Below are 26653 nucleotides of genomic sequence, written 5' to 3' on the forward strand. Positions count from 1 at the left end.
TACCATTCATTCCAAAGGCCATTGCGAGAGCAAAAAGAACACTGAACTCAGAGTCAGGACATCTGGGGTCCTGACTGCCATTTACTGGATTTGTGACCTCAGATCAAGTCATTTAACCTTTTGGAAACTGAACCTTCCCAGGGTATAAAAGGGTTAATAGCACCTGCCCTGCCTACCTCTCCAGGCTGCTGTAGAATCACAGGAGAAAATAATTGTAACTGGCATTTACTGAATGCTTGCCTTGTGGCTTTGTATACTGTTGTTCCTCTTAATTCTCTTCCACTCTCTGGAGTGGCCCTGTTGGTGTCCCTCTTTTCCAGGGGAAAAATCTGAAGCTTGGAGAGCATCAAGGATCTGGGCTATTTAAAAGCAAGTTCAGGGGCGCCTGAGTGGCTCAGTGGGTTAAATCCTCTGCCTTCGGCTCAGGTCATGATCCCAGGATCCTGGGATTGAGCCCTGCATCGGGTTCTCTGCTCAGCAGGGAGCCTGCTTCCTCCTCCTCTCTCTCTGCCTGCCTCTCTGCCTGCCTCTCTGCCTACTTGAAATCTCTGTCCATCAAATAAATAAATAAAATTAAAAAAAAAAGAATTATTAAAAGCAAGTTCATGGGGGCGCCTGGGTGGCTCAGTGGGTTAAGCCGCTGCCTTCGGCTCGGGTCATGATCTCAGGGTCCTGGGATCGAGTCCCGCATCGGGCTCTCTGCTCAGCAGGGAACCTGCTTCCCTCTCTCTCTCTCTGCCTGCCTCTCTGTCTACTTGTGATCTCTCTCTGTCAAATAAATAAAATCTTTAAAAATAAAATAAAATAAAATAAAACCAAGTTCACGGACTCTGTGCTCTTGACTGTTAGGCCATACTGCCTCCTGGCGCCCATCCCAAAGAAGGCCCTGTGTCTTTAAAACCGGGCAATAGAAGACACTCGGGCTTCTCCGCAAGCAAAGCAGAAGGGAGGCTTCAGGGACACCTCCAAGCCAAGACTAAGGGGCACAGGGAGCTCTAGCAGTATCGGTCCTCCACACCCACACAACAGAACAGCTTTGCAAAGAGCATGAGTGGGCACCTTGTCCTCTCCGTGTCCCACCCCCACCCCCAGGGCAGCCAGCAATGCGCTCTGGAGAGGAGAGAGTTTCCAGGGCTTCACGAGAGAGTCTGCTTTTTGCAGAAGAGACAAGAGGAGCTTCTCGGAGCGCAGACTCAAGGCCTTTGTCACCCTCTGGGTGATGAGACAGCAAGCCCCACCGATGGTCCCCACAGCAACTGCGGAGCACCAATACCACAGCAGAGAACGCATGACATGCAGGGGGAGTATTCAGACCTGGTCCTAAGTCGGCTCTGACGTTAACAAGTTGTGTGACCTTAGGTATCCGCTGCTGGGACCCAACGATCTCCAAGTTCCCTACTGAACATGTGACTCCCATGGTCCCATCTTCTCTGACCCACCTGGGCCATGCGGTCCCACAACAGAGGAAGGGACTCCACTCTTACGATGTGTCTGTAATGTGCAATGTACTATCTGTCTTAAAAATAATAATGGCAGGGGCGCCTGGGTGGCTCAGTGGGTTAAAGCCTCTGCCTTCGGCTTGGGTCATGATCCCAAGGTCCTGGGATCGAGCCCCACATTGGACTTTCTGCTCAGCAGGGAGCCTGCTTCCTCCGATCTCTCTGCCTGCCTCTCTGCCTACTTGTGATCTCTGTCTGTCAAACAAATAAATTCTTTAAAAATAATAATAATAATGGCAGTAATAGAACTTTCCAAGGCCTTCCTCTGTGCTGGACTCAATACTGAAGTGTCTTATGAATGCTGTAAAGATAAGTTATCCAGAACTGGGAAATAAAACAAAATGATTTCTCTTTCCAAGTCATGTTAGGGCACTAACAAGAGTCACTGCAGTGTCCTTTCTCAGCCAAAGAAGGGGGGGTGGGGTGGGGCAGAGCAATCAAAGAGGAGAGAGAGGTTCAGCGGAGACCCAGGAGCTGCAGGGAGGACCCAGGCTGCCACAGAAAGAGAAGCAGCCAGGGAATGCACATGGAGTCTTCACAAGAGGTTGGGGATCCCAGAGAGCATGCAGGGCATGCCTTGGGGAGAAGGGCAGTGAGGTGGCTGGAGGGCTAGGGGTGAAATACTCCTGTCCTGGCCAACTCCTACTCACTCTTCCAAACCCTACGTCAATACAGCCCCCCTCCTGGGGGCCAAGTCAGGTTTCCCCATCACGCCATGTTCCCAAAGTGCTCTGTCCATCCCCTGTGACCACACTCTGGGAACTTGTAATTAATGGTCTAAGGTGCGACTCACCCTCCAAGAGGGTGGGAGCTATATCCACCCAGGACTCTAGGAATCCTGCATGAACAGAGCGTCTCACACACATGGTGGCTCAGCTGAGATGCTCTGGGGCTTGAGGTGGGGGTGGGGAGGGAAGGGGATGGATGATCTGAAAATTCACATGAGAAAGCAACAGGAGGAAGAAATTATGTTTGAAGAAGCAGGGGTGTGAGGGGAGAACAGCGGCGTATAAAATAACAATACCATTTTGCTGGAACTTCTGGAAATGTTATTTCATTTTACTATGCCAGGCTTTCTGATGGGGAGGCAGGACCTACAATGAGGGAATTTTATCACTGCTTAGCTATCAATGAGAAATGCCTTTGCCGGCTGCTGGCTGATTCAAAGTTTCACGGTTTATTCTCAACTCATCATCTATTTTAAAAACTACTGACTTGGGCTTCGCCTCCGGCTTCCTAATAGTTCATCTCTCCTTATGCCTCAGGATTCCCTCTTACGCTCTACTTTACAATTTAACCTTTCAAATAGTCCCAATTCCAAATAGTCTCACCTGCTGCCTACATAAACCATCAAAATACCTTAGCAGTTTCATCATTTCTAATTTCATGTTATACCTCCAGATTGGCTTCTCACATCCGACAGCAGCACAAAAACCCTTAGTCAAGCCTTGTATCCTGATTGGGGATTCAGGAACCGTGCTTTTGGTCATCACTTCCCCCACATTTACCCTTTGTTCTGTCCATATTTAAGTCTGACTTTTTTAAGCTCATAAAATTATACATCTAATATATGGAGCGAGCAAAACCAACTGTTGGAGGAACAAAGATGAACTAAGCAGTAACAGGAGAGAAACGTCTTCACAAATAGGAAGGAGGGAGGGGAGACTGCTTTCTCTGAGGAGCTGTATTAACTTCTCTTAGAGTCAGTGTGAAGGAGAAAGCATTCGTTGTCCCTTTTTCAGTGGGTAAAATCAAAAATCACAGCACAAGCTAGAATGATAGCTATCGTTTTTCACTCATTAGGTTATAATAATATCTCGTGATAACATTTTTATCACCGCTTCACTGGGAATTCTCTCATTGACTGTTGGTGCGAATGTCATTGTCATTGACACTTGAGAGAAGAATTTCTATCCAATTTTTTTTTAAAGATTTTATTTATTTATTTGACAGAGAGAGAGATCACAAGTAGGTAGAGAGGCAGGCAGAGAGAGAGGAGGAAGCAGGCTCCCCGTGGAGCAGAGAGCCTGATGCAGGGCTCGATCCCAGGACCCTGAGATCATGACCTGAGCCAAAGGCAGCGGCTTAATCCACTGAGCCACCCAGGCACCCCTCTATCAAAATTTTTAATCAAAATTTCAAACGTGTTTATCTGGCAATTCCACTTCAAGTATCTCTCCTGGAGAAACACTCATGCCTACAAAGAGACCAGTATAAGAATGTTACTCTCCTCCTCAGAGATACAAAAGTTACAGAAGTTACTAAATCCATTAACGACCACCTCTGCCAGATAAGTGAAATTAAAAGAAAATAGCTGTTGGAGAGTATTAAAATCTGGGACCATTCATGTTTAAAAATAAAACAAAAAATTTTTTAAAGTTTAAAAAAATTAAAAAGTAAAATAAAAAGCATGCATGCGTGTACCCAGGGCAAGCAGTTTGTTTTCTCCCAAAAGTCATTCCCTACTCCCCTATCCTCCTGCAAACAGATGCCTAGCACTTTTTCTTCCCCCAAGCAACAGGCAGATAGCTATGTGGTCAGGGACAGCAGGCCCCACTGCCAGCCCATGGGATGAAGCATGGTCAGTTTTATGGAAAATTCATCCTTTTTGATAGTAATTGGTCTAGAGCCTGTGATCCTACTATTCTGCCAAGGAAACATGAGGGAAAGTCTGCAGGGAGACTTCTGGGAGAGACTTTCTCCTTTGAGAAAGGTGAGAGGTGCCTGAGTGGCTCAGTCAGTTAAGCATCAGACTTTGGCTCAGGTCATGGTCACGGGGTCCTGGGATCAAACCCCATGTCAGGCTCCCTGCTCAGCAGGAAGCCTGCTTCTCCCTTGACTGTTCCCCCTGCTTGTGCTGTCAAATACTTTTTTTTTTTTTAAAGAGACCATATAAACAAAGAAACAAATACAACAAAGGGTGTAGGTACCGTGACAGAAGTCCACCTCCATCTTGCTAGATGCAGTGTTTGAAAGGCAGAGCAAGAAAAGGCAAGGAGGAAGCATCAGCGAGAACAAAGGTATGGGGGAGAAAAAGAGCTGGGCTTATTCAAGGAAATTTCAAGTGGCTCAAGATTTCTGGAGCACAAAGTAAGTGAGGATGCTGGAGAGATGGGAAGAGGCCAAGATCATGGGCCTCTCTACCAAGCGAGGGAGTTTGAGTATCATCTTACAGGACTGTGGTCGTGATGATTATAATGGTGGCGCCTCACACTCACTGACATCTTGCTCTGGGCCAGGGGCTGTTCTGAGCCTGATAACTAGTCCTAGAAGGCAGGTCTGTTATTATGCCTTTTCCATAGTTGGGGAAACTAAAGGGTTTGGGAGAAATGAGCTGTTTAGGATTTTAAGCAAGAGGAGAGAGTTAAGATTTGTATTTTTGAAACACATCTCTATACATACTCAAATATTTACAGATGAAGTGATACATCTTGGCTGGCTTCAAAATAACCAGAGAGCTTGTGGGCGGGACATGAAGATTTCCAGGAGCTGATTATTGCCAAAGCGGAGTGATCTTCAAAAGAGATTTATATTAGTATCTCTCCTTTTGTTTACATCTGAAGTTTTTCCTAATAATGGTTTTTTGTTTTGTTTTGTTTTATGGCTGGAGGGGCGCTCGGGTGACTCATTTGGAGAGGTGGTTGCCTTCGGCTCAGGTCACGATCCCAGGGTCCTGAGATCGAGTCCCACATTGGCCCCTGGCTCAGCGGGGAGCCTGCTTCTACCTCTTCCTGCTGCTCCCCATGCCCATGCTCTCTCTCCCTCGCTCTCATGTGCTGAAAAATAAATAAAATCTTAAAAAAAAAACAAAAAATCACTGACTGCAGTATGAACATCCAATTGAAAACCGTCAAGCAGGAAGTAATGACACCCAGCCAGGGGATTAACAGATGAAAGCTGATCAGAGGTGGGGAAGCAGCAGGATAGGAAAAAAGGGGCTTTTGAGAGAAAAATTAAACTGCTTGGTAACTAGGGTTTGTGGTGGAAAATAGAGAAAAATCTCAGGTTAAGTCAGTCTCACGTACCGAGCTTAAAGACTGGGTTAATGGAGGAGCTGTTCACGTTAAAGGGAATACAAAGACAAGCTTGGGGAAGTGGAAGGAAGAGTGTGGAAATGTGTTCAGCTGGGTGTGTCAAGTTTGCTGGGGCAACAGGTTGGGTCTCCAAACTAATGGCCCTTTCGTGGAAGACCCTTGAGTATATACCCCCCAAAGAAGCATATTTGTTTACAGACTATCCACATGATCTGCGGTATAAACACATTTTGCACAACAGGGGAGCTCTATTTCCCTCCCACAATCATGCACTGTATCCTGTGAGTATGCACGCCGTGCTCTGTCAATCAGTGATCAACGTAAGGATGATGACTTTAGGGACTGAGATGTTCAACCTCTCTGAACCTCAATTTATTTCCCTATAAAAAGGAAATATCGGGCACCTCAGTGGCTCAGTAGGTTAAGCATCGGACTCTTGGTTTCAGCTCAGGTCATGATCTCAGGGTTGTGAGATCAAGCCCTGTGTCAGGGTCCGCGCTCAGCGGGGCGTCTGCTTGATTCTCTCTCCCTCTCCTTCTGCCCCCCCCCCCCCCGCTCAAGCACTAAAATAAATGAATAAAATCTAAAGAAAAGAAGTTGTGACTATTAAAAAAAAGTTATCATTTTCCTTAAGAGGAACAATGCAAATTTCATGAAATTACATGTATATACTGACATCAGCAAAAGTATAGCGCCAGGGGCTCCAAAACGCTGTTCCCACCCCACGTTCTACCTTGTCCCCACACCTCTTGTCCCAACCCCCATTTCCTCATAAGGGAATAGACAATGCTTATGTCTCATGTAATTTGTGATGGATTTGGAGATGCATGTATGTGGGAGGCCAAGTAGCCTATCGAGAGCTGATTACAAGCATGGCAAGCACTTTCCTTCACGAGCATTTGCTTGCTCCCATCCCGCCTGCTGGCTGAAGCACAGAGATGCTGGCTACAAGCACTCCAGCGGGCCACACATTCTGTGCAGACTTGAAAAGGGCCCCATTATCCTCACCAGAGACACACACATGCACACTTAGCACCTGCTAAGACGTCTCACCTTGATTTGCTCAAACAATACCAACGATTTCAGCAGACTAATAATTCTTTAGTTCACTGACCATTAGTGGGGTTAGGGGAGAGAGGAGTAGGATACACCAAAGATCTCAACTCATCATCACTCCAGATAAACTGAGCACATCCTGTGAGGCTCTGGATGGCAACATTATCACCTCCCGGCTCAAAAACGTCTGCCCCCGAACACATAGAAGCCACATTCATGCTATTGTAGCAAGTGTCAACAGAGAACTGTGTAAATGAGATCATGACGGTGGCTCTCATCTCCTCGAGGACTTAGCCTGGCACCAACAACAAAAAACCATGAGAGCCTGACTCAAATTCCCAACTGCCATCGAGGGTATATAAACATTAAAAGACAAGACGCAGGTTTGGTAGCGTATCTGTCTGGAGAACAAAGAACACATTTATCTATCTTAGAGATTAGAACTGGGGATTCTTTGCTCTGCCCCTAGGAGAGTGTAAAAATGATCTAGAGACATTAAAAAGTAGTTAAGATTTCAACTCCGACTTTCATCATTTTCTCTAGAATGATAAATTCCTGTAAATCTTTACACTCTCAGGAACTGAAAATCATATGCAGAATAAGCACATATAAGGCTTGGTATCCACATCTGAAATCAACAACGATGTAGCTCAAGTTAAACACAAGGTGATAATAAACAGCTTACGAGAGAGCCTTGCCTTGGCAGACTCACGGTCCAATGCTGCCCTCTAGCACTTCTCGAGAGGAACAGCACTAACAAGTCCACTGGTCTCAGGACTGAAATTTTTAGCACCAGTATTACTATGAAGTTGTTGCCAAGAAGAGGGGACTGGGGAGGGCCTCTACAATTACACACAATAGCCCACCTTAAAACAAAGTGTCCTTTCAGAAAGATCCTGTCATTCGGTAACACATCATCTAGGGCTGCTCTAGGTCATCACCGGCGGACCTGGAAAGGCCTTGAAGATACAGAAGAAGCCCTTCCCTGAGCTGTTTGTTTAAATATACTTAACCGGGATCCATTACTTCTTTGGGCAGAGTCAGAACCATTCTTTGTCACTGGAAAAACTTCCTCCTCTAACTTGACTTTCCCAGGTATTCGCAAGGAGGTGGGGTGAAGGTTCGTAGCCCTACTTGATACTTTTCACAACTAATACTCCTTAAATACACGGTCCAATATCAGTTTAAAGCAAGGTTATACTACAGCCGAATTGTGCAAATAAACTGGCAACCCCAGAACCTAAATTAAATGGAACATTTAAACTGATGTACTAAGTATTTCCAGGAAGCCAGTAGGACACATGTGCCAGAATTTCATGGGACCCCTCTCCAACAAACATCAATGACAACCATTTGAAGTAAAACGCCCAGAAGAGTCTTCTCACTTCCATTATCACCATTTCAAGAAAACCTGGAAGTTCAAAATTAATTCCATGCAATCTTCTCACTGCTCTCACGTGAAGCCAAATGACCTTACTATCTCAACAGAGGTTGTTAGCTGATACCCTGAAATACCCCGAAACATGGAGAGTTCTCTGCTGGGAAAGGGGGAAATAGCAATTAGGGTAAACTGTGAAACAGAAGAATATCTGTCTGTATTATTTCTGGCTACAGACAGGTGTTTCCAATCTCTCATGTTCAGTCTGAAAAGAAACACATCCAAGACAGTGTGTTTGTGTGTAGGTGGGAAGGAAAGAACAACATGCATTTATTTTCAAACAAAAGTTGCTATCTGTTTATAAGACAGCTCTGTAGACTTAAATAAGCACAGCTGGCTCGATACATCATTATACATATGTTATCACACATTCAGAAAGCTTCTGAGAAGATACATTGAGACAGGTTTCTCTTGTGGCTCAACTGGATCTGAGAAAAGAACAGAAGAAATTATTCACTTGATTTACAGCTGCTGGTCACCCAAAAACGTACGGGCTGGCTGTGTAACTGGGGAGGCACGACAGCTAGGTTGCTTTCCCCTCCTGGCTAATGTGGTTTGGCTCAACAATTAACCCTGTATCATTCCCAGAGTCTCCTCAATCTGTAGAGAACATACGAATCTCAAAAAAGAGACGAACAGGCCAACTGCAAAGCTCAACCTCAGAACTACCACATCTCCGAGTCAAAGATCAAGCCACGGAAAGGGAAGCATGTCCCACTGTTTTAAATACTGGGCAGCAAAACTAATGGCCAGCCATTAACCAGCTCTGTGACAAGCTACCATTAACTAGCCACGGAGCAGGCTACTTTAAATCTCTCAAAAAACATACAAAATAAGGGGTTTTGAGCTCATGGGAGCTATAATTGTATCTGAAGATATATCTCTTGTGTTTATGTCTATCCTCTGTGGATTAAATGTTCAGTAATAACAATTCTGATGAACATTACTGAACACCATGTTAGAGATCAGACCTCAGAAACACAGATCCAGATTGTTGTGGATTTGGAATAAAAATGCCCAAGGAAGGTTCAAGTCCACTAGGCTCTTCCTGATCTACTTCCACCCTACTCCCCTACCCAAAGATACAGCAACCCAGCAGCAAAGAAACAAAGACCAGCCCATGTGGTCCCTCCGCCAAATGACAGCAACGGATGTGAATCCTAAAACCCTAAGAATCAATAAAAAAGGATTTTCTTACTTCAAATATTCTCTTCAGAATTCTGAGTAATGGTGCAACCTGAAAAAGTAAAAGACAAATTATCTAAGTAACTTTGAAATGATTACCCAGAGTACTGTCAATGAAAATGACGTTAAGAAGATTTTGGGGGGAAAAAATGTAATCATAATCATTCTCACGGGGCAGCTAGGTTAAGACTTCTCAACCTGACATCCTGAAGGATCCTAAAGCTAATTCCTCAGATCTCAGTAAAAGCATTAAGCTTACTGCAAAGCATCAAATGGACTGTATGAAATACCCGCTCAGCCATACCTAGCAGACGTGTCAGTCCAAGCCACTTGCTAGAAATAGTCTCACTAGACAGCAATGCTCTCGAGAAAACTCTAATGGCCTCTGGTGCTTAAACTTAGAGGAAAGAAGATTCAATTATAATAAAACCAAAGCTTTGGGAGAGAATTTCTAGGTGCAGTAGGAACCTGCATTCTTTTTATAAAACCTGAACTGAAAGAATCACTCCAAAAATGACTGGGACTAAGAATGATGGGATATATCAATTTCCCAGTGTATCCCATTTTCCTTTCAAAGTAGAACTTGAGACCATATTACGTTTGCTATATCCTCTCTTCACAATTATCTCCTCAAAACCAATTTATAATCCTCCTTTTCTTCACACCAGATTTCAGTATTTTGAAAGCAGGCCTTCTCTGATACAAACATAAACACAGGGTCCTACGCAGTATTCAACACCAACACAAGAGAGCAAGGACAAGTGCTCTGAGTGAAGTCACAGGCTCCCAGCTCGTCAGCTCCCCAGGAAGAGCCGCCTTGTCACCCGTATCTTCTAGCAACCGTGCAACTAGGGTTTGTTTGTTCCTGCTTTATAGCCAAGCATGCTGAGTGCAGAAAAGAACCTGGACAGAGCATAACTTTTAGACATCTCTGTGGCTGACATCCTTATTTACAGCCTACAGCTGGCAGGGAAGCAGGGAAAGCAGCACCTCTTTCCGAAAACAAGTAAGACAAACAAAAAATCACGTAAATCTAGTAGAGTAAATAGTGAATTGTCAAATCAGCAAAGGTTAATATAAACATAAACCACCAACAATGTGGCAATATTTTTAAAGTGGCTACTCTTCCTCAAACTGACATTCTCAAAACACAGCTTACCACTCCCAAATAAATTTTTTTTAAAGATTTTAATCATTTTGGGTGCCTGGGTGGCTCAATGGGTTAAGCCTCTGCCTTTGGCTCAGGCCATGATCTCAGGGTCCTGGGATCATGACCGGAGCCGAAAGCAGAGGCTTTAACCCACTGAGCCACCCAGGTGCCCCCCAAAATAAATAAATTTTTTTAAAAATTAATAAATAAATCTCCAGGTGAACTTTTCTGCTAGTCACATTTTATGGTAGAAAAATGCATTTCAGGGGCTCCTGGGTGGCTCAGTCAGTTAAGCATCTGCCTTTGGCTTAGGCCATGATCCCAGGGTCCTGGGATTGAGACTCGCATCGGGGTCCCTTCTCCCTCTCCCATTCCCCCTGTTTGTGTTTCCTCTCTCACTGTCTCTTTGTCAAATAAATAAATAAAATCTTTTAATAAATAAACACAATTTGTTAGATAATGAAGACAATCCACTTAAACATGCTATAATTAATAATCTACCTGATTATTAATTAAATAATTAAAAGTAGCTGATCAATAAGCTACAGAATTAATAAACTACATGTGAGTGCAGAACTGGGAATGTAACAGCAGTATCTCTTCATACTTTCAGGAGGTAACAGGTACTTCTGATGTTTAAACATAAATAATACGCACCTATATAGCAGGGCCTTGCCCTTTTCATTCCCCAAGGCAAAATACCCACTTCTGGGAGAAAAATCCATGGTATGAACAAGAGAAACAGTCTTCTTTTTAATGACTGGGAAGTTTGAAAATACTGTACAGGAGGGAAGGTGAACCTGTAGGAAAAAACACAGAGCTTTAAATCACAACTGTGAACTCATCTTCCTTAAATTTTAGGCTTCGTCTATATTTCTGCTGGAACAAAGAGTTCATTTTAATTTTAGTACACACAATGTATAATTCTCTCAAAGAACCAAAGTGTCCTGAAATTAAAATTGGCTTTTCCATGTGCTATTGACTGAGAGGGAAAGGAGGAAAGAGAAGAAAGTATCTCCTTGATCCTTCTAATCTAGCATCTAGCATGGTGTTCTACGAGACTCCGGTGTTTGCTGAGTGAATTAAAAAACAGAACACACTCAAGTAAAAAGTCAACAGCGGTACCCATTAATGTTCTAACTTAACAACCACAGTGAACAATACTAAAATTTGGTCACAGGACACAGATACTTTAATTATGAAGAGTCTGATTCTACATAACTGAGGCCCAGGAAAGGCCTACCCTACTATTCCAATAGCATATGATTTCCTTTCTACACTTTTCCTTTCCAATCTGTTATGTATTCTTTGCCTTTTCCAATCTCCTCTGAAGGACAAACTCACGAAAACCTGGTTCATCGAGTGCAACTGTGTTCTGATTTAAACAGAGCCAAAAAGCTGACTTCTGGGCCAGTCCTAGACAAGAGGAGGCATAGTCTCTTTCTCCAAGAGTATACTTCTGGGGAAAAGGAGCTCCAGCCCCAGCCCAAGGCTGACACAAGCCTTCATCCGATTTGTGGATAAACCAAACCCCGGCACTAAAGCAGTCACCTGAAGGAGACTGGAAGGTCAACAACTCTAGCTTTCAAATACCCTCCATGTCTTCTAAAAAACACAGCCCCTTCGTGCTCCGGCACACGCAGACAGCTATCACCCAGCTGTTCACCCTGGTGGTCTGTCACCCGCCACACTTTCAGATGAGGCTTTAAGCCATCCAACCAAGGTGATTTTCACAGACCAGCCCTGGGTAAAACCCAGTGATATACCCACCTAGTAAACAGGTTTTGGTTAGTGACTTATTAGGCCCTCTTCCTTCTGGAAGAGAGCTACTGAGCCTTTCATCAAGAAAGTACAGTGTACAGTGAATCTCCAAGCCATCTTAATTATTCTTGACTTTCCCAGAAAGCACGTTCTTCCTGCACGGCATGGCATCAAGGCAGAGGCATCAGTACTAACGAGAACTATCTACACCCATTAAAGCCACGGAGTTGGCAGTACATAGACTGGAGCTTCACTTTTTTTTTTTTTTTAAGGTTTTATTTATTTATTTGACAGACAGAGATCACAAGTAGGCAGAGAGGCAGGCAGAGAGAGAGGGGGAAGCAGGCTCTCTACTGAGCAGAGAGCCCGATGCGGGGCTCAATCCCAGGACCCTGAGATCATGACCTGAGCGGAGGCAGAGTCTTAACCCACTGAGCCACTCAGGCACCCTTGATCTTCACTTTTAAACTTCTTAAAAACCACTCTCTATAAAGGTTCCTTGAAAAATACATTAAAAAAAGAAGAAGTACTTAATAAAGCAGACTAGTTGTTTTAGGAAAGATGCTACAATATAAATATTGCAAAATTTATTTACACTTAGTTTGGCAATGTGGAAATTATATGAATTTGGTAAGTGGTTGGCTTAATTGTGTTTTGCTTAGGCTAGCGGAAGTTTGCATCCTCCAAGCATGTGCCAACTTTGAACAGGTGATCCAAGGCCTCATGGGAACAGACTATCAGGAAATCACCATTTCCTACAAGTGCCAACAAGAGGACTGTCCTATGTCCAACTTTTGTTTCCTCACTATACGTCACCTGGTACTTGTACACTATGTCCCAGATATTTGCTCCTTAACTTTGCTGGCATGACTTTGAAGTCTTGGAAGCTGCTTTTCTGACTCTTCCAAAACAAAACAAACCAGAACCGACGTTTCCACTTGAATGACTTCCTAAAGATAATTATATTAAACCACGCCTTTTATTTTCTAAACTAAATTAGAAAAAACAGTCTCTTAATTTGGATTCATGTAACTTCTTACTTAGGTCAACTGCTTATTACAACCAGGGAGCTCAATGCAGGGCAAAAATTGGGGCAAAAAACACATTTCAATTTTTAAAAGCCCATTTTTACCAGAAGGTCACGGTGTTATTTTTGTAGCCAAATGAACAGAAGACAGTATCAGAAATACTGTAGTAAATACACACATTTAATAAAGTATGTGATATAAATGGTGTCTCCTCAGGCAACAAATAACCTACACAACCGTACACAGCAGCCCCAGCTTCACACAACAGGCCAGTGTGCTCCTTCTGATGGAGGAGAAACCCCACCTCATCAACAACTTATTTTTACATTTACCTCCTCTAGATTTGACTATCAAGAGCAAAAACATGTTTACAATGGTCTCCCAAGAGACCCAGCTGTATCTATTTCTGAAGTCCCCCAGTGGAGTCTCCCCCTGAATCAGCACTTCTTCCCTCAGACAAACTCCCACCTACCTGCTAAGAGGAAATTCTCTTTATGGCCCTTGTATTAAAAGCTATTATTGAACTGCTAATTAAAAAAACAAAAAACAAAAAACCCACGGGCTCCTGGGTGGCTCAGTCAATTAAAAGGCCAGCTCCTAATTTCAGGTCAGGTCATGATACCAGGGAGAGAGTCTCTCTCTCCCTCTGCCCGTACACCCCACGCCTGCCCTGTGCTTATGCGCACTCTCTAAAATAAATAAATCTTTAAAAGAAAGGGAAAAAAAACATAAAAACCCAACTTCTTTACCTCAGAAAGTTCCCTTTACCTCCAATACCGTATCTGTCATTACATTTTAGGGCCCACGTTATCAAAATTCAACAAGTAAAAAGCTCACTCATCCTTATTTAATGGATAAGAACTTCCACAACTTCCCACTACATCAAAGACCGTAGATGCAGTAACAATTTAACTTCTGTGTCTCTTACTGGTGCAATGGCCCGGATTTACATTCACTGCTTTGTGCTGGGATAACAGAGCTGTTTGGATAATTCTGAGAGACTGCATTTAATGACACTAAGGCTGTTTCACTGAGGCATTCTGAGGCTGCCATGCCTGGCTTCTTTCCATTAGATATTATGGTTGACTACCATTTAAAAAATGGGATTTGGCTGTTACTAATGAATTCCTTGTGTGATTTTGCCACAGTAAAAAAACCATAAATGCTGCCGTGATCACTGAAGCAAACGAGGCAGAACTAACTACTAGGCGGCTGGCAAAATGTATTATGTCAACAGGAGGTGGATCCCATGGTTTTCTAAAACAATTTACTACCATTAAAATGATAAAAGGTTAATGTGTGCTAGCCCACTACTCCCATTAGAGGAACGGGGATTTTAAAACCGACTTGAATTAGAACCTTCATTCACCAAAGGACTCATTCAGCCCAAAGGCAATGAAACACAGTACTATACTTTCCACTCTTTTCCAACAGAATCCTTCTTCCCTCCAAGAAAAGCTTATGGAGAATGTCAATAGACACCACGGACAACAGCTGCTCCGTGTGCTACAGGTAGGACTTCACCTCCTCCTTTGTGCTACCTGCCATCTGGAGTTCTGCACACCTTCTAGGGAGCACAGGAATTCAGCTGGAACACCACTGATGTCCCAGGAAGAATGGAGAACCTAGAAGCACATGCCCTTTACTGGCTGTTGACGCTGGATGAGTTAATCCTCAGAGGACTGTTATTTGGCGCACAATTTTTTTGAAGACCTCTTTGTAAATCTTTGTGAACTATACACTATTACACGAAGCTAATAAAGTATACAAGACCCTCTGGCAAGTGAATGAAATAAAGCTAAGAATGTCTGTAGGGTGCTTACAGTCTGGCAGCATACGCATGATACCACCACAGGCAGTACCACCATTCAGAGCTCCGGGCCATGCGGGTACCTGGTGTCTGCGGCAAAGAACGGTTCAATAACAAAGAAACCGGTTCTGCCTACAGCACAGGAAGCTTCACAGAGATGCAGGGACGTGTCAGCTGGGCTCTGAGGTTGGGCAGAAAGGAGTTCAGACAGACCTGAGGCTGCTATCCTCAGAAAGGCCTTCCTGCAAGGGTGGCCCTTCAATCACGTTTGGCAAGTTAACTGGGAAACAGTTCTCTGCACTGATGTGACACTTTCCCTAATGGATAAGGATGACTCACCAGGCCTGAAGGATTTGTACAATGTGGTTTCTGCTGAATACCTGCCTTTACTTCAGGGAGCCCAGAATTTTGGTGCATGCGAGGCGGAGGGGAGCTCCATGATCAACTGCCAATAAAGACCTTGAGCACAGCCCCTAATGAGGGACTGCCTGACAGAACACACTCCACCCACGTGGTCACAACTTGCTGGAGGTATGAGACATGGCCTTTGTGACTCCACTAGGAGGGGTCCCTTGGAAGCCAGTGCCTGGCCTCCTCCAGACTTTGCCCACTATACCTTCCCTTGGCTGATTCTACTGTGGATCCTTTCCCTGGGGTAACTCTCAGCCATGAACGAGACCATACACTGAATCCTGTGAGTCCTAGGAAATCAACAAACCTGGGGGAGGTCCTGGGGACCGCTGGCAGGGAGGCAAACGCACAAGTACGAGCTAGCCTTTTAAAGTGTAATCTGCTTACACAATCTGCTTTCAAGTTCAATTTATGTTCAAAATCTAAGAACTGCCTCCTCCATTACAACAGCAGGCCTTAAAAAAGGCAGGGATAAGGAAAGAAAACTGTAGAAAAATAAAGTGCCTGCCGTAAACAAATTTCTTAAGGCAAATTCGGAGGCTACTGTGCATCACCACTTCTATAACCACACCCCCTAAAAGCCCCAGTACTTGTAATTTCTACATCAAAAGAAGCTACTCTTTTTTAAAATAATCCAACTCTTCTTTCCTACTATCTTTCCATGTTTTCAACTTAGTTCTAAGATTTTTGGGAGAGGAAGGAATCCTTCAGTACATTTCAATTTTTTTTTTTTTAACTTAGGCTCCACGCCCAGTGTGGAGCCTAAGGATTATAAATGATGTTTTTAAAAAAAGATAAAGATATATTACCAATCTGATTGCTTCTTTCATTTCTTCTGAAGCAATTGCCAAGATTTCTGTAGTAGGATTGAAGCTCAGAGAAGTAACACCTGTAACCAAGTTCATTATAGCTTTTATCGGCTTTGGATTTGTTTCTTGGAGACAAGAATCTTGATTGTATATGTTTACCACTCCACAATTAGAACTGAGAAAAGAAAAGGGAATACAACAAATTAAAAAAAAGAACAAAATGGCTTTCACAACCTAAATGAATAGACTGAACCCCATATACTGATACCTGTAGCAATCATAGCATTTTGGCTGTAGGGTTTATCCCAAGGCAAAAAGCCAGGCACATTCTACCAGTTCTACCGCAATCTTGCTAAACTCTTGTTAACTCCGATGGCTTTTCAACTGTGAGCTAGAGAATCCAAGAAAGCCTAGATTCTCCACTATTTATTCCTTCAACAAATATTTACTGAATGTCAACTTTATGCCAGGCACTAGACGCAAAGGTGAACAAGACTGAGACCAAGCCTGCCACTCCCACGGTGTTTATGGCCAACCAAACATTTGAAAATGAGAATGAGAGCTGTCCTTTCCCTATTTGAGTTCCTCTTTTCTCTTTTTACTCTATTATGTTTGTGAGAACTGCCAAAACGGTGTCGAGCAGCATCTGTTAACAGGTATCTTAGTTCCGCTCTCCTGGGAATATCCACAGTCAAGAATTACGGAAGCAACCATGCACTCTGTTTACTGAAATGTTTACAGCAACGAATTACATCCAGTACTCATAAAGAGTAAATCCTGATGACCTGCCCATTAACAGAATCATTCACAGACAGGAACTTTCAGTAAATGTTCAGACGACCTCCTGTTATGGGCACCATTTGTAAGGAACAGGGACCAGGTACTTGTAATTCATAAATACTTAGATCAAACTTCATTAGCAAATGCAACACAAACCTGAAATATGCAAGAGCTAAAGCCTCAAAGTCACAAGGGTGACACACAGATCTTCCACTAAATGAGCTCTCACTCCCACTCAAACATCCTCATTTATTCTCTCAGTAAGTACTGCCTGCCTACAATGAGCCAGACACACTGCATTAACGAGACCAATTCAGTTCACACACAGGGTTCTACACCTGAATGACAGCCAACCACACAAATAAGATGTGAGAGCTTTGGAGTCTTGCAACTACTTACAGAGACATTTTCTCATTTGATTCTCAGAACCCTTTAAGAAGAGGTAACCATAAGCACTCGGAGACACAACAAATATCCTTGGTTTATTTAATTCTGTTACAGACTGAGTATCTGTGCCCCACTAAAATTCCTATGATGAAATTCAAGCCCCCGCCCCTTATTAGGAGGTGGGGCCTCCAAGAGGAGGCCTCTCCTCTGGGAGGAGATTAAGGTCATTCCGGTGGAGCCCTCGTAAAAGTGACCCCAGAAACTCTCTCCCTCTTTCCACATGAGGACACAAGAAGTTGATGGTCTGTAACCTGGGAGAGGGTCTCCACGGAACCCAGTTGTGCTGGTACCCTGACTCCAGAAAGAGGAGAAATAAATTTCTGTTGTTTATAAGCTACCTAGTCTATGGGTATTCATTATAGCAACCTGAAAGGACTAAGACAAATTTCCTCTTTTCCTTATTTGTATTTTTGACTTGGATCAAAATATCTACTGATAGTATTTATACCAAATCTCTTTTCTTGCTAAACACTGATTTATGGCTAAATCCATCTTAATTAAGGACGAAAAGTTATAATCCATATGGCTCTCTTCTAAACATCAATTTTTTTTTAAAGATTTTATTTATTTCTTTGAGAAAGTGAGAGAGAAAGCACAAGCAGGGTGATGGGCAGAGGGAGAAGCAGGCTTCCCACTGAGCAGGGAGCCCAACATGGAGCTCGATATCAGACCCTGGGATCACGACCTAAGCCAAAGGCAGACGCTTAACCGACTGAGCTATCCAGATGCCCCTTATATCGAATCTTACCATCATGAATGTGAGAGGTTCCTTAAATGCCTACCCATTCTTATTTGAATATTGATTAAATTTATGGAAGAAAAATGGCACAAGTTGATCACTTTGATATATGGAAACTTATTCTATTAGTGGGTATTTCTGCTAACAAAATATAATTGATTCTTGGGCACCTGGGTGGCAGTTAGTTGAACATCCAACTCTTGGTTTGGGCTCAGGTCATGATCTCAGGGTTGTGAGATCCAGTCCCACATTGGGCTCAGTGCTCAGAGTGGAGTCAGCTTGAGTTTCTCTCTCCCCTTCCCTCTCCCTCTGCCTTCCCCACCACCCCTGCTCACTCTCTCTAAAATAAATTTTAAAATCTTTATAACAAAATGGAGAGGGGTGCCTGGGTGGCTCAGTGGGTTAAAGCCTCTGCCTTCAGCTCAGGTCATGATCCCAGGGTCCTGGGATCGAGCCACGCATCGGGCTCCCTACTCAATGGGGAGCCTGCTTCCTCCTCTCTCTCTGCCTGCCTCTCTGCCTAGTTGTGATTTCTCTCTGTCAAATAAATAAAATATTTTTAAAAAAAAGGATATAACTGATTCTAATATGTCATTGAGAGTAACCAGCATTTATTGAATATACTAATAAAGTTACTTATTAATTAATATATATTATATATGTATATATAATAGAATATATATTACATTAATATAATCAGTATTCATTGAATGAGAACTGTATATCCAACACTATGTAATACAGGAATACAAAATATCAGAAAGAATTTATCCCAGAAAAAAATATACCTGCATGAAATAGCCAGAAAGACAAGAGAATAGAATACAGCACACTAAGGTCTGTCTGGGACCTATAACATCAAAGAGAGGAAAATCAGCATGAGGTGAAGCTGGACCAGATGAAACTTTGTGGACAACACAGGACTCGAGATGGGGAAGGCAGACATTAAGTCAAAAAACAAACCAGGGACAGCGCCTAGATGGCTCAGTTGGCTAAGCAACAGCCTTCGGCTCAGGTCATGATCCCTGGGGTCCTGGGATTGAGCCCCGCATCGGGCTAAACTTGCTCTGCTGGAGCCTGTTTCTCCTTCCCACTTTGCCTGCCACTCTCCCTGCTTGTGCTCTGTCAAATAAATAAATAATCCTAAAAAAACAAAAAAACAAACAGGAGAACACCTGGGTGGCTCAGTCAGTTAAGTGTCTGCTTTGGGCTCAGTTCATGATCCCAAGACATAACGTAAAGAAGCAGACATGACTGCTACCCTTCTACCCACAACCACAGCTGACTGGGCTAGAAGCAAGTTCCTGAGTCACAGGCAGTCAATCTATTTAGCAGATCAGCAACCACAGAGTGTCCCGGTACACAAAAATCTTCACAAAGAGGAATGATGGCACTTAAGCCGGATCAGGGTTTGCCTTATGGATTAGGACTGGGAACCACAGCGATGGTGGGTATGAAAGCTAAAAAGGCATATAGGAAGAGCACACAGGGGCCACAAAGAAATTAATATTATGAGCAAGAAGAAACTATAAAGTAGAATAGTAGTCATCAATGAGCAACAATTCTGCCCCCGGGAAGACATTTTAATTGTCACAACTAAGGGGTCACCATAGCCACAGACAGCCTACAGAACTTAAAGCAAACAGGCCGACCACAGAACTCAAATCCTCTCCTCTGCTGAATACTCTGAGACTGAACGCTACTGAATTTCTTTTTTTTACTGCATTTCTTCTTATCCACAGCCACCTCTTTCTCCATGGACTCTTGTCCCCAAGGTTCTATTTCCCATCTACCTCTACCTCTAGCATCTCATTCATTATCTCACTTACTCCTATGGACCACCTAGCTCCAATCACATCTAAATTAGCACCTTTAGGGGCGCTGGGTGGCTCAGTTCTTAAGCATCTGCCTTCAGCTCAGGTCATGATCCCAGGGTTCTAGGATCGAGCCCTGCATCAGACTCTCTGCTTGGCGAGAAGCCTGCTTCTCCCTCTCCTGCTCCCCTTTGCTTGTGTTCCCTCTCTCACTCTCTCTCTCTCTGTCAAATAAATAAATAAAATCTTTTTATAAATAAATAGATAGATAAGTGCCTTTACTCTGAGACACACCGCACTTCTAACTGTTTGTGGAAACGAATGCACGTCTTCACACTCTTCCTCTTCCTCTTCCCCCATCATACCAGGACAAGTCCACACTTCCAGCTGCTCAAGCCTACAACCTGAGATCGTCACTGCTTCTCTTCCATCCCAATTCTCTAAGCAGCTTTGAACTACATCACAAACATCATTGCCTCTCTCGTATTCCCATTCCCACTGTACTTAGCGATGGCCCCACTGCAATGACCTCAAGGCTCCCTGTACCTGTTGCCCCCCAAAAGCTGTCATGGGAATTATCTACTTTAAACCCTAAAATCTAGATATGATCATGACTCTCCTCTATTTAAAAATCCTTGATGCTTTCTCTTTCCACTCAATGTAATGTCCACACTCTTCAACACAGTGAGAAGGCCTCCAGAAGTTGTCCTCCTCCTGCTTCCCTTTGTCACCTAAGCCCTCAGGAGTCATCCCATCTGGACTCCATTCAGAAACCAAATCTGAATCCTCTCCTCTCCATACCTTTCCTTTCCACTACCTGCAACACTTTTCTCTGAATCCTATCTGGCCCTCCAAAGCTTAGTTCGCGTGCCAGTACCTACAAAAATACTTTTCCAGGTGGCCATTACAACAGCCTTCACTCAATCCTTACACTTTTAAGAGACACTGTATCTCAACCGCAGACCTCCTGATGACTTGTCTGGAAAGAGCCACATGGATCCATCTGTCCTCACCATGGGACCATGAACTATGAGAATGCGATGGCACGCTGTCATTCTTCATCTCAAAATCCCTAGCTAAATGGTCACTGTTTTTATAAATGAGAAAACCAAGACAGAAACACATCACTGAATATATGTGCTGCCGAAGCAAGCACAGAAACACATCACTGAATAAAACAGATTTTTCTGACACCGTAAAACATGTATGCCCTTAAGATTCTCTAGATGAACTAAAACGAAAACCATTTTATATGTTCAAGAAGAGTTAAAATTAAAAGACTATTAACTCCAGGCCCTAAATACTAATGAATTTCATATTTTTCCATAGCCCTGAATTATCCAGTATTTTCTGAAAATAAGAATCAAAATCTTCGGGGGGTGCAGTGTGGAAAGAACACAGAACCGGGAACCAGACAACCTGAGTTCCAGACCCAGCTCTGCCAACAATCAGGTTTAATGAGTAACAACCAATAAACAAAACTTAAATTACCCAACTCTTAGACCTCTGTTTCCCTATCAATAAAGTGATAGGGATAAATAAATAAACTGAACTAGCTCAATTCAACACACCTTCCTGTGATGATGGAAATGCTCTGGACCTGCACTGTCCACCGGGAGCCACGAGACACATGTGTGCCTACCAAACAGTTCAAATGGGGCACGTGTCACTAAGGAACACATTTTCATTTTGATTAATTTAAATTTAACTAGCCACATGTGGCCAGTGGCAAGTGTGATGGACGTGCAGGATTAGATCAAGATGCCATCCAGAGGGACGCCTGGGTGGCTCAGTGGGTTAAGATGCCATCCAGATACATACAAGGGAGGAAACAGAAACAAGACAATAAAAACACCTAAAATATCCTACAGCACAAAGATGAAAGAGACACTGGGTTATTAGCTTTAAGTTCCAGAAGACTAGCTCCCATATTTTCCAAACCCAGAGAGGTGACTGAAATCACAAAACTCTGAAGCAAAGTCTTAAGCTCAGAGCTTAAAACCCAGATGTAAGTAGGAGAAACAGCAATCCAAGGGACATTTAGAGATTTAAAGAGATAAAAGATAAAGCTATGGAAAAGCTGAAACACAGAATGCTTGAAGTCGATCTTCCAAAGGGATTATGTACACAGCACAAAAAGATTCATACTCAAGATAAACTGGACTATAAATTCTCTTCGCTTCTTGTAAGATTTTTTAATTTACAAAACTCCTAGTACACTGTACATATTTAAAAACACAAATGCAGGGAGATGTACCTTCAAAACAGATGGTAAAGGGGTTTAGAGTCCCAGCTTTGCTACTAGACTATTTGGGCTGCAACAGCTGGCTCTCCCTTACTCTCTGTTCGACCTTAACCAAGTTACCTAATCACGGCGCCTCCACTCCCACACCTGTGAGGCGGAGAGAACAGCACCTATATTGGTGAAGCAGGAAATGAGAATTACTTTATATGTGAAAAATATATATACAATATATAAATTTATATATTTATAAAATTCATATAAATTTATATATAATTTTTATATATTTATTTATATATTTATATAAATTTATATATAATTTTTATATATTTATTTATATATTTATAAATTTATTTATATATATAATTTATATAAATTTATAAAAATAAACAATATATAATCAATATAAACACACATATGCACACATACAGTTACATAAGAAAAACAACAGTCCTTAGCACATGGTAAACGCTGGGGAAAAATTTGCTGCTAAATCTCTTTATTATAATTATGATTCAAAGTCTGAAACTACTTAGATGGGAAGCACAATAAAAAGGCAATTTTACTTTTCTCACTTTTTTAAAGAATTTAATTTATTTGAGAGCAAAAGAGAGAGCGTGCACAATGGAGGGGAGGGGGAGGGGAAGAGGGAAAAGCAGACTCTCTCCATGGAGCGGGAAGCCTGATGAGGGGGCTGATTCCAGGACCCTGGGATCATGACCTTAACCCCTTAACCGACTGAGCCATCCAAGTGCCCCAAAAAGGCAACTTTAATTTGTGTATAAGAAGCTGATGAAGACTACAATCAACAATCCCTCATCACTGACAGAACTTAGATTTGAAAATACAAAAATAGGTATTTCTATGGCACTGACCTAAAATTCTCACAATGCAAAGGCCCCAAAGTGGTTTGAGCTTGCACCCCTAGTAAAGGCAAAAGACTAATCTCATGATCTGGGCCATGGCTGCAGCGGGAGACATTCCCAATTCCCCCACTGTAAGCAGAGAGACTAGAGCAATAAAACAAAACAAAGGAGAATCTCCACGTTACCTTACATGGTCATTTGAATTTGGCAAGCTGCTGTCCGAGGTCCTAAGAGCCCCTGTCCACAAAGCGCCGCCACACACAACAGAGAACATGCCATGTCTCAACTCTTTTCCACTCTTCAATACACAGTGCTTTGTACCTAGTGGACAGTCACGTGTCTCTTTTTGAACCGACTGACTTCCAGACCAGCTAGGAAATCACAAACCAAGACACCCTAACGCACTGACACAAGATGCAGCAAAGGTACACTCTAACTACAGATTGCACCCCGCGGAGTGAGAGGACTGCCCCTGAAACCGTGAGACCACAGGGTTCCAGATCACTTCATCAGTGATTCCAGTGGTCTCTTCCAGGACACTCCTGACATCAGTGGTTGTCTACAGAATGAAGGGTAGTCCAGAGATTTCCAGATTTCCCAAGTACGTTCTAACTCTGATATTGCAGGAATTAATATGAAAGCTTTCTAAAAGTATATAGCAATCCTTATATTAACAAATGCCATAAAAACGGTAACGTGTAGGGCGCCTAGGTGGCTCAACTGGTTAAGCATCTGGCTTTGGCTCAGGTCATGGGCCCAGGATCCTGGGATCAAGTTCCAAAACAGGCTCCCTGCTCAGCACAAAGTTTGCTTCTCCCTCTGCCCCACCCCTGCTCATGGGCTTGCTCGCTCTCTCAAATTAATAAATATCTTTTTAAAAAAACAGTAACATAAATGACTAGAGCTCTCTATTTTCAACAGTTTCCCTACTGCCCTATCAGAGCAAAACTACAAACAAAGCATGCAGTCAGGACACTGAATCAAAAGAAGTAACAGATACAAAACATGAGTTTTTAGATCAAAGGTATCAACTCCTAAAAGCAGAGACCAAGACAGAGGGGTTTCACAGCAGTATTAGGAGGAGAGCAGAGAGGGCAGGAGAGGGTAGAGAGAGGAGGACCAGGGCAGAGATGGAAGAACAAGGAAGAAGGGGAGAGAACGCCAGCCAGCCCAGTGGGGTTCAGCTTCTCCTGCCTCTAGCTTCTGTACTACCAGTAACTCTTCCCCACCTCCCTAATAACCTCAGAAATTCCTCTAACAAGGTTATGGCCTTTCTCTACAGGTGTAACAATAAAAAACTAATAATTTGGCCAAGCACATCAGAACCAGAATTCCATTACACTGAGCACAATCAAATGAGTTTAGGGGAGTCTGGGTGGCTCAGTGGGTTAGGGTCTCTGCCTTCGGCTCGGATCGTGGTCTCAGGGTCCTGGGATCGGGCCCCGCATCAGGCTCTCTGCTCGGCAGGGAACCTGCTTCCTCCTCTCTGCCTGCCTCTCTGCCTACTTGTGATCTCTATCAAATAAATAAATAAATCTTAAAAAAAAAAAAAAAGAGTTTGAACTAGTATTAGATTCTTTCCTTTTTGGGTCCTCCAAAGGGCCCAATGACTAAAATAATAAAAGTGATTCAAAAAAGAGAGGCAAAGGATCAGAAAAAGACTAACTTCACAAATTTAAGTCAAGGTCATTTGGGGGCAATTTTGCTTAAAATTAGTTTCAAACCAGTCTTCATCTTAAAGGAGTTTTAGTTCCAGGGGAAAAAAAACAAAAAACAAAAAAATAAAGGAGTCTTAGGGCCAGAAGTTCTGCCAACCATGGGCTGCTGCCATAGTGCACACACTCTGGGCAAACGCTGGGCTACCCCCTCCTCCCCAAGATATCCCTCCCTGCAAGTCTGTAAGCAGGTATGTTGACTAGGGAACACAGGACACGAAGGGGCTTTTGTCAAGGCCTTGGTTTTGACCTAATCTCTAAGCTCCACAGCCTGGTCCTACTTTCCCTTCCCCCATGCCCCAAAGGTAGGAGGTGATTAATTTCAAATGGTAGTGGGAATGTTTATGAGGATTTGCCCCAATTTTAACCCTGAAGGAGGGAGTGAAGAAAGAGTGGACTATGCTGTGCTTCCAGATGGCATCTCTCAACCGGGAAGATTTGACTGAAGTTGTGTCTAGTCTAAGAAAGTCATAAAAATCCACTATCGGAAGCTCTAAAGTTATAGGGACTGATGAGTGATTTGGTCGGTAAGATAATTCAGAAATCCAGGTAAGTCTCAGAGCCATCTTTCCCCCAGTGTAATTACCATTTTCTTCCAGTGGTAACACAGTAACATGTTCTAGATGATATTTTCAAAGTTTCCACAATACTAACGAACAGTATTTCTAAGGAGCCTATGTTTGATTTATACCACTAGCCAAATAAAGAAAAACTGCTTAAGTACCTTTAAAACTTAAACCTACGGTTTAAGTTATTCTGTTTCCTTGTCAATGGCAAGCCAAAACAGCAATAAGAAAACCTGATGTGATCAAATGAATATGCCAAACATAAGAAAAAAATATAATGATATAAGGCAGTCCTGTATTTCCTTGTCAAAAGAGCTCATAAGCCACCATTAACATTATTAAACACTGCATTAAGATGATAAAATGCAAAACACCTGGGTGTACTGACTATTACTGAAGAGTTTATACACAAAACCACTCAGGCACTATCTAGTATATTTAATTCTCTCTTTTTTTAAATTTTACTTACGTATGTCTTTTAGAAAGAGAGAGTACGATCGAGGAGAAGAGCATGGGGAGAGGAAGAATGTTAAGCAGACTCCATGCCTAGCACGGAGCCTAATGTGCGGCTTGATCTCATGACTCTGAGATCATGACCTAAGCCAAAATCAAGAGTCGATGCTTAACCGACTAAGGCACCCAGATGCCCCCAGTATATCTGATTCTTTAGCATTTTCTCACTAGCACATGATTAAAGTCACAGAAACCTCTTTACTTACCCACAAGCCACATACTGTCCATTCCTAGATGTGGCAATGCTTAATCCATATAAACTGCCTTCATCAACAAATCTGTTAAGGCACTTTCTAGAGTTCACATCCCAAACATAAACTTCCCCATCACCTGCATAAAAGAGCCAAGAAAGGGTTTGGTTAATTTTGTTTTAAACTTGAAAGCCAAGTGAACTTGCCATTCTTAGCCCTTCTTTAATACTAGAAGGGACTACAAACAAAAACTTACTATAAATGTCCTACGTCTAGAAAACTAGCCTAAAAATATTTCTGGTAAACATTCCCATATATAGGAAACTGTACCCTAATCAGTAGTTAATAAACAGTATCTTTTAGTTTAGAGTGAAAATCACAAACTCTTGGCTTGAGTTGAACTTCCAGAAAAAACTTTTACATTTCGCTCAGATGAATTATGGGGAGAGAATCTGAAAAAACAAAAAACAAAATACCCACCATAGTAAGTTCCAACCTCCATCAACAGGCACTAGAGCACCTCCACGTGAGGTCAGGATACTGACACCAAATTGATGATGATGGTCATGATGGAGGAAGGGAGAATGAAGGGATCCAGA

General features: G+C 42.8%; 1 protein-coding gene across 1 annotated transcript in view; it reads right to left on the reverse strand.

Moving 5' to 3' along the window:
* Window positions 1-8261: 8261 nt before the first annotated feature.
* Window positions 8262-26653, reverse strand: part of UTP18 (UTP18 small subunit processome component) — a 41877-nt gene continuing 23485 nt past the window's right edge. Inside the window, exons 10-14 of the mRNA XM_045985720.1 lie at window positions 26070-26193; window positions 16182-16356; window positions 11020-11162; window positions 9226-9264; window positions 8262-8455 (exon numbers count right to left, since the gene is read on the reverse strand). Of these exons, the coding sequence (XP_045841676.1) occupies window positions 9240-9264; window positions 11020-11162; window positions 16182-16356; window positions 26070-26193 (467 nt within the window). The 3' untranslated portion in view covers window positions 8262-8455; window positions 9226-9239. The remainder of the gene's footprint in view (window positions 8456-9225; window positions 9265-11019; window positions 11163-16181; window positions 16357-26069; window positions 26194-26653) is intronic.

Source organism: Meles meles, chromosome 18, assembly GCF_922984935.1.
Source record: "Meles meles chromosome 18, mMelMel3.1 paternal haplotype, whole genome shotgun sequence".
Classification (NCBI taxonomy): domain Eukaryota; kingdom Metazoa; phylum Chordata; class Mammalia; order Carnivora; family Mustelidae; genus Meles; species Meles meles.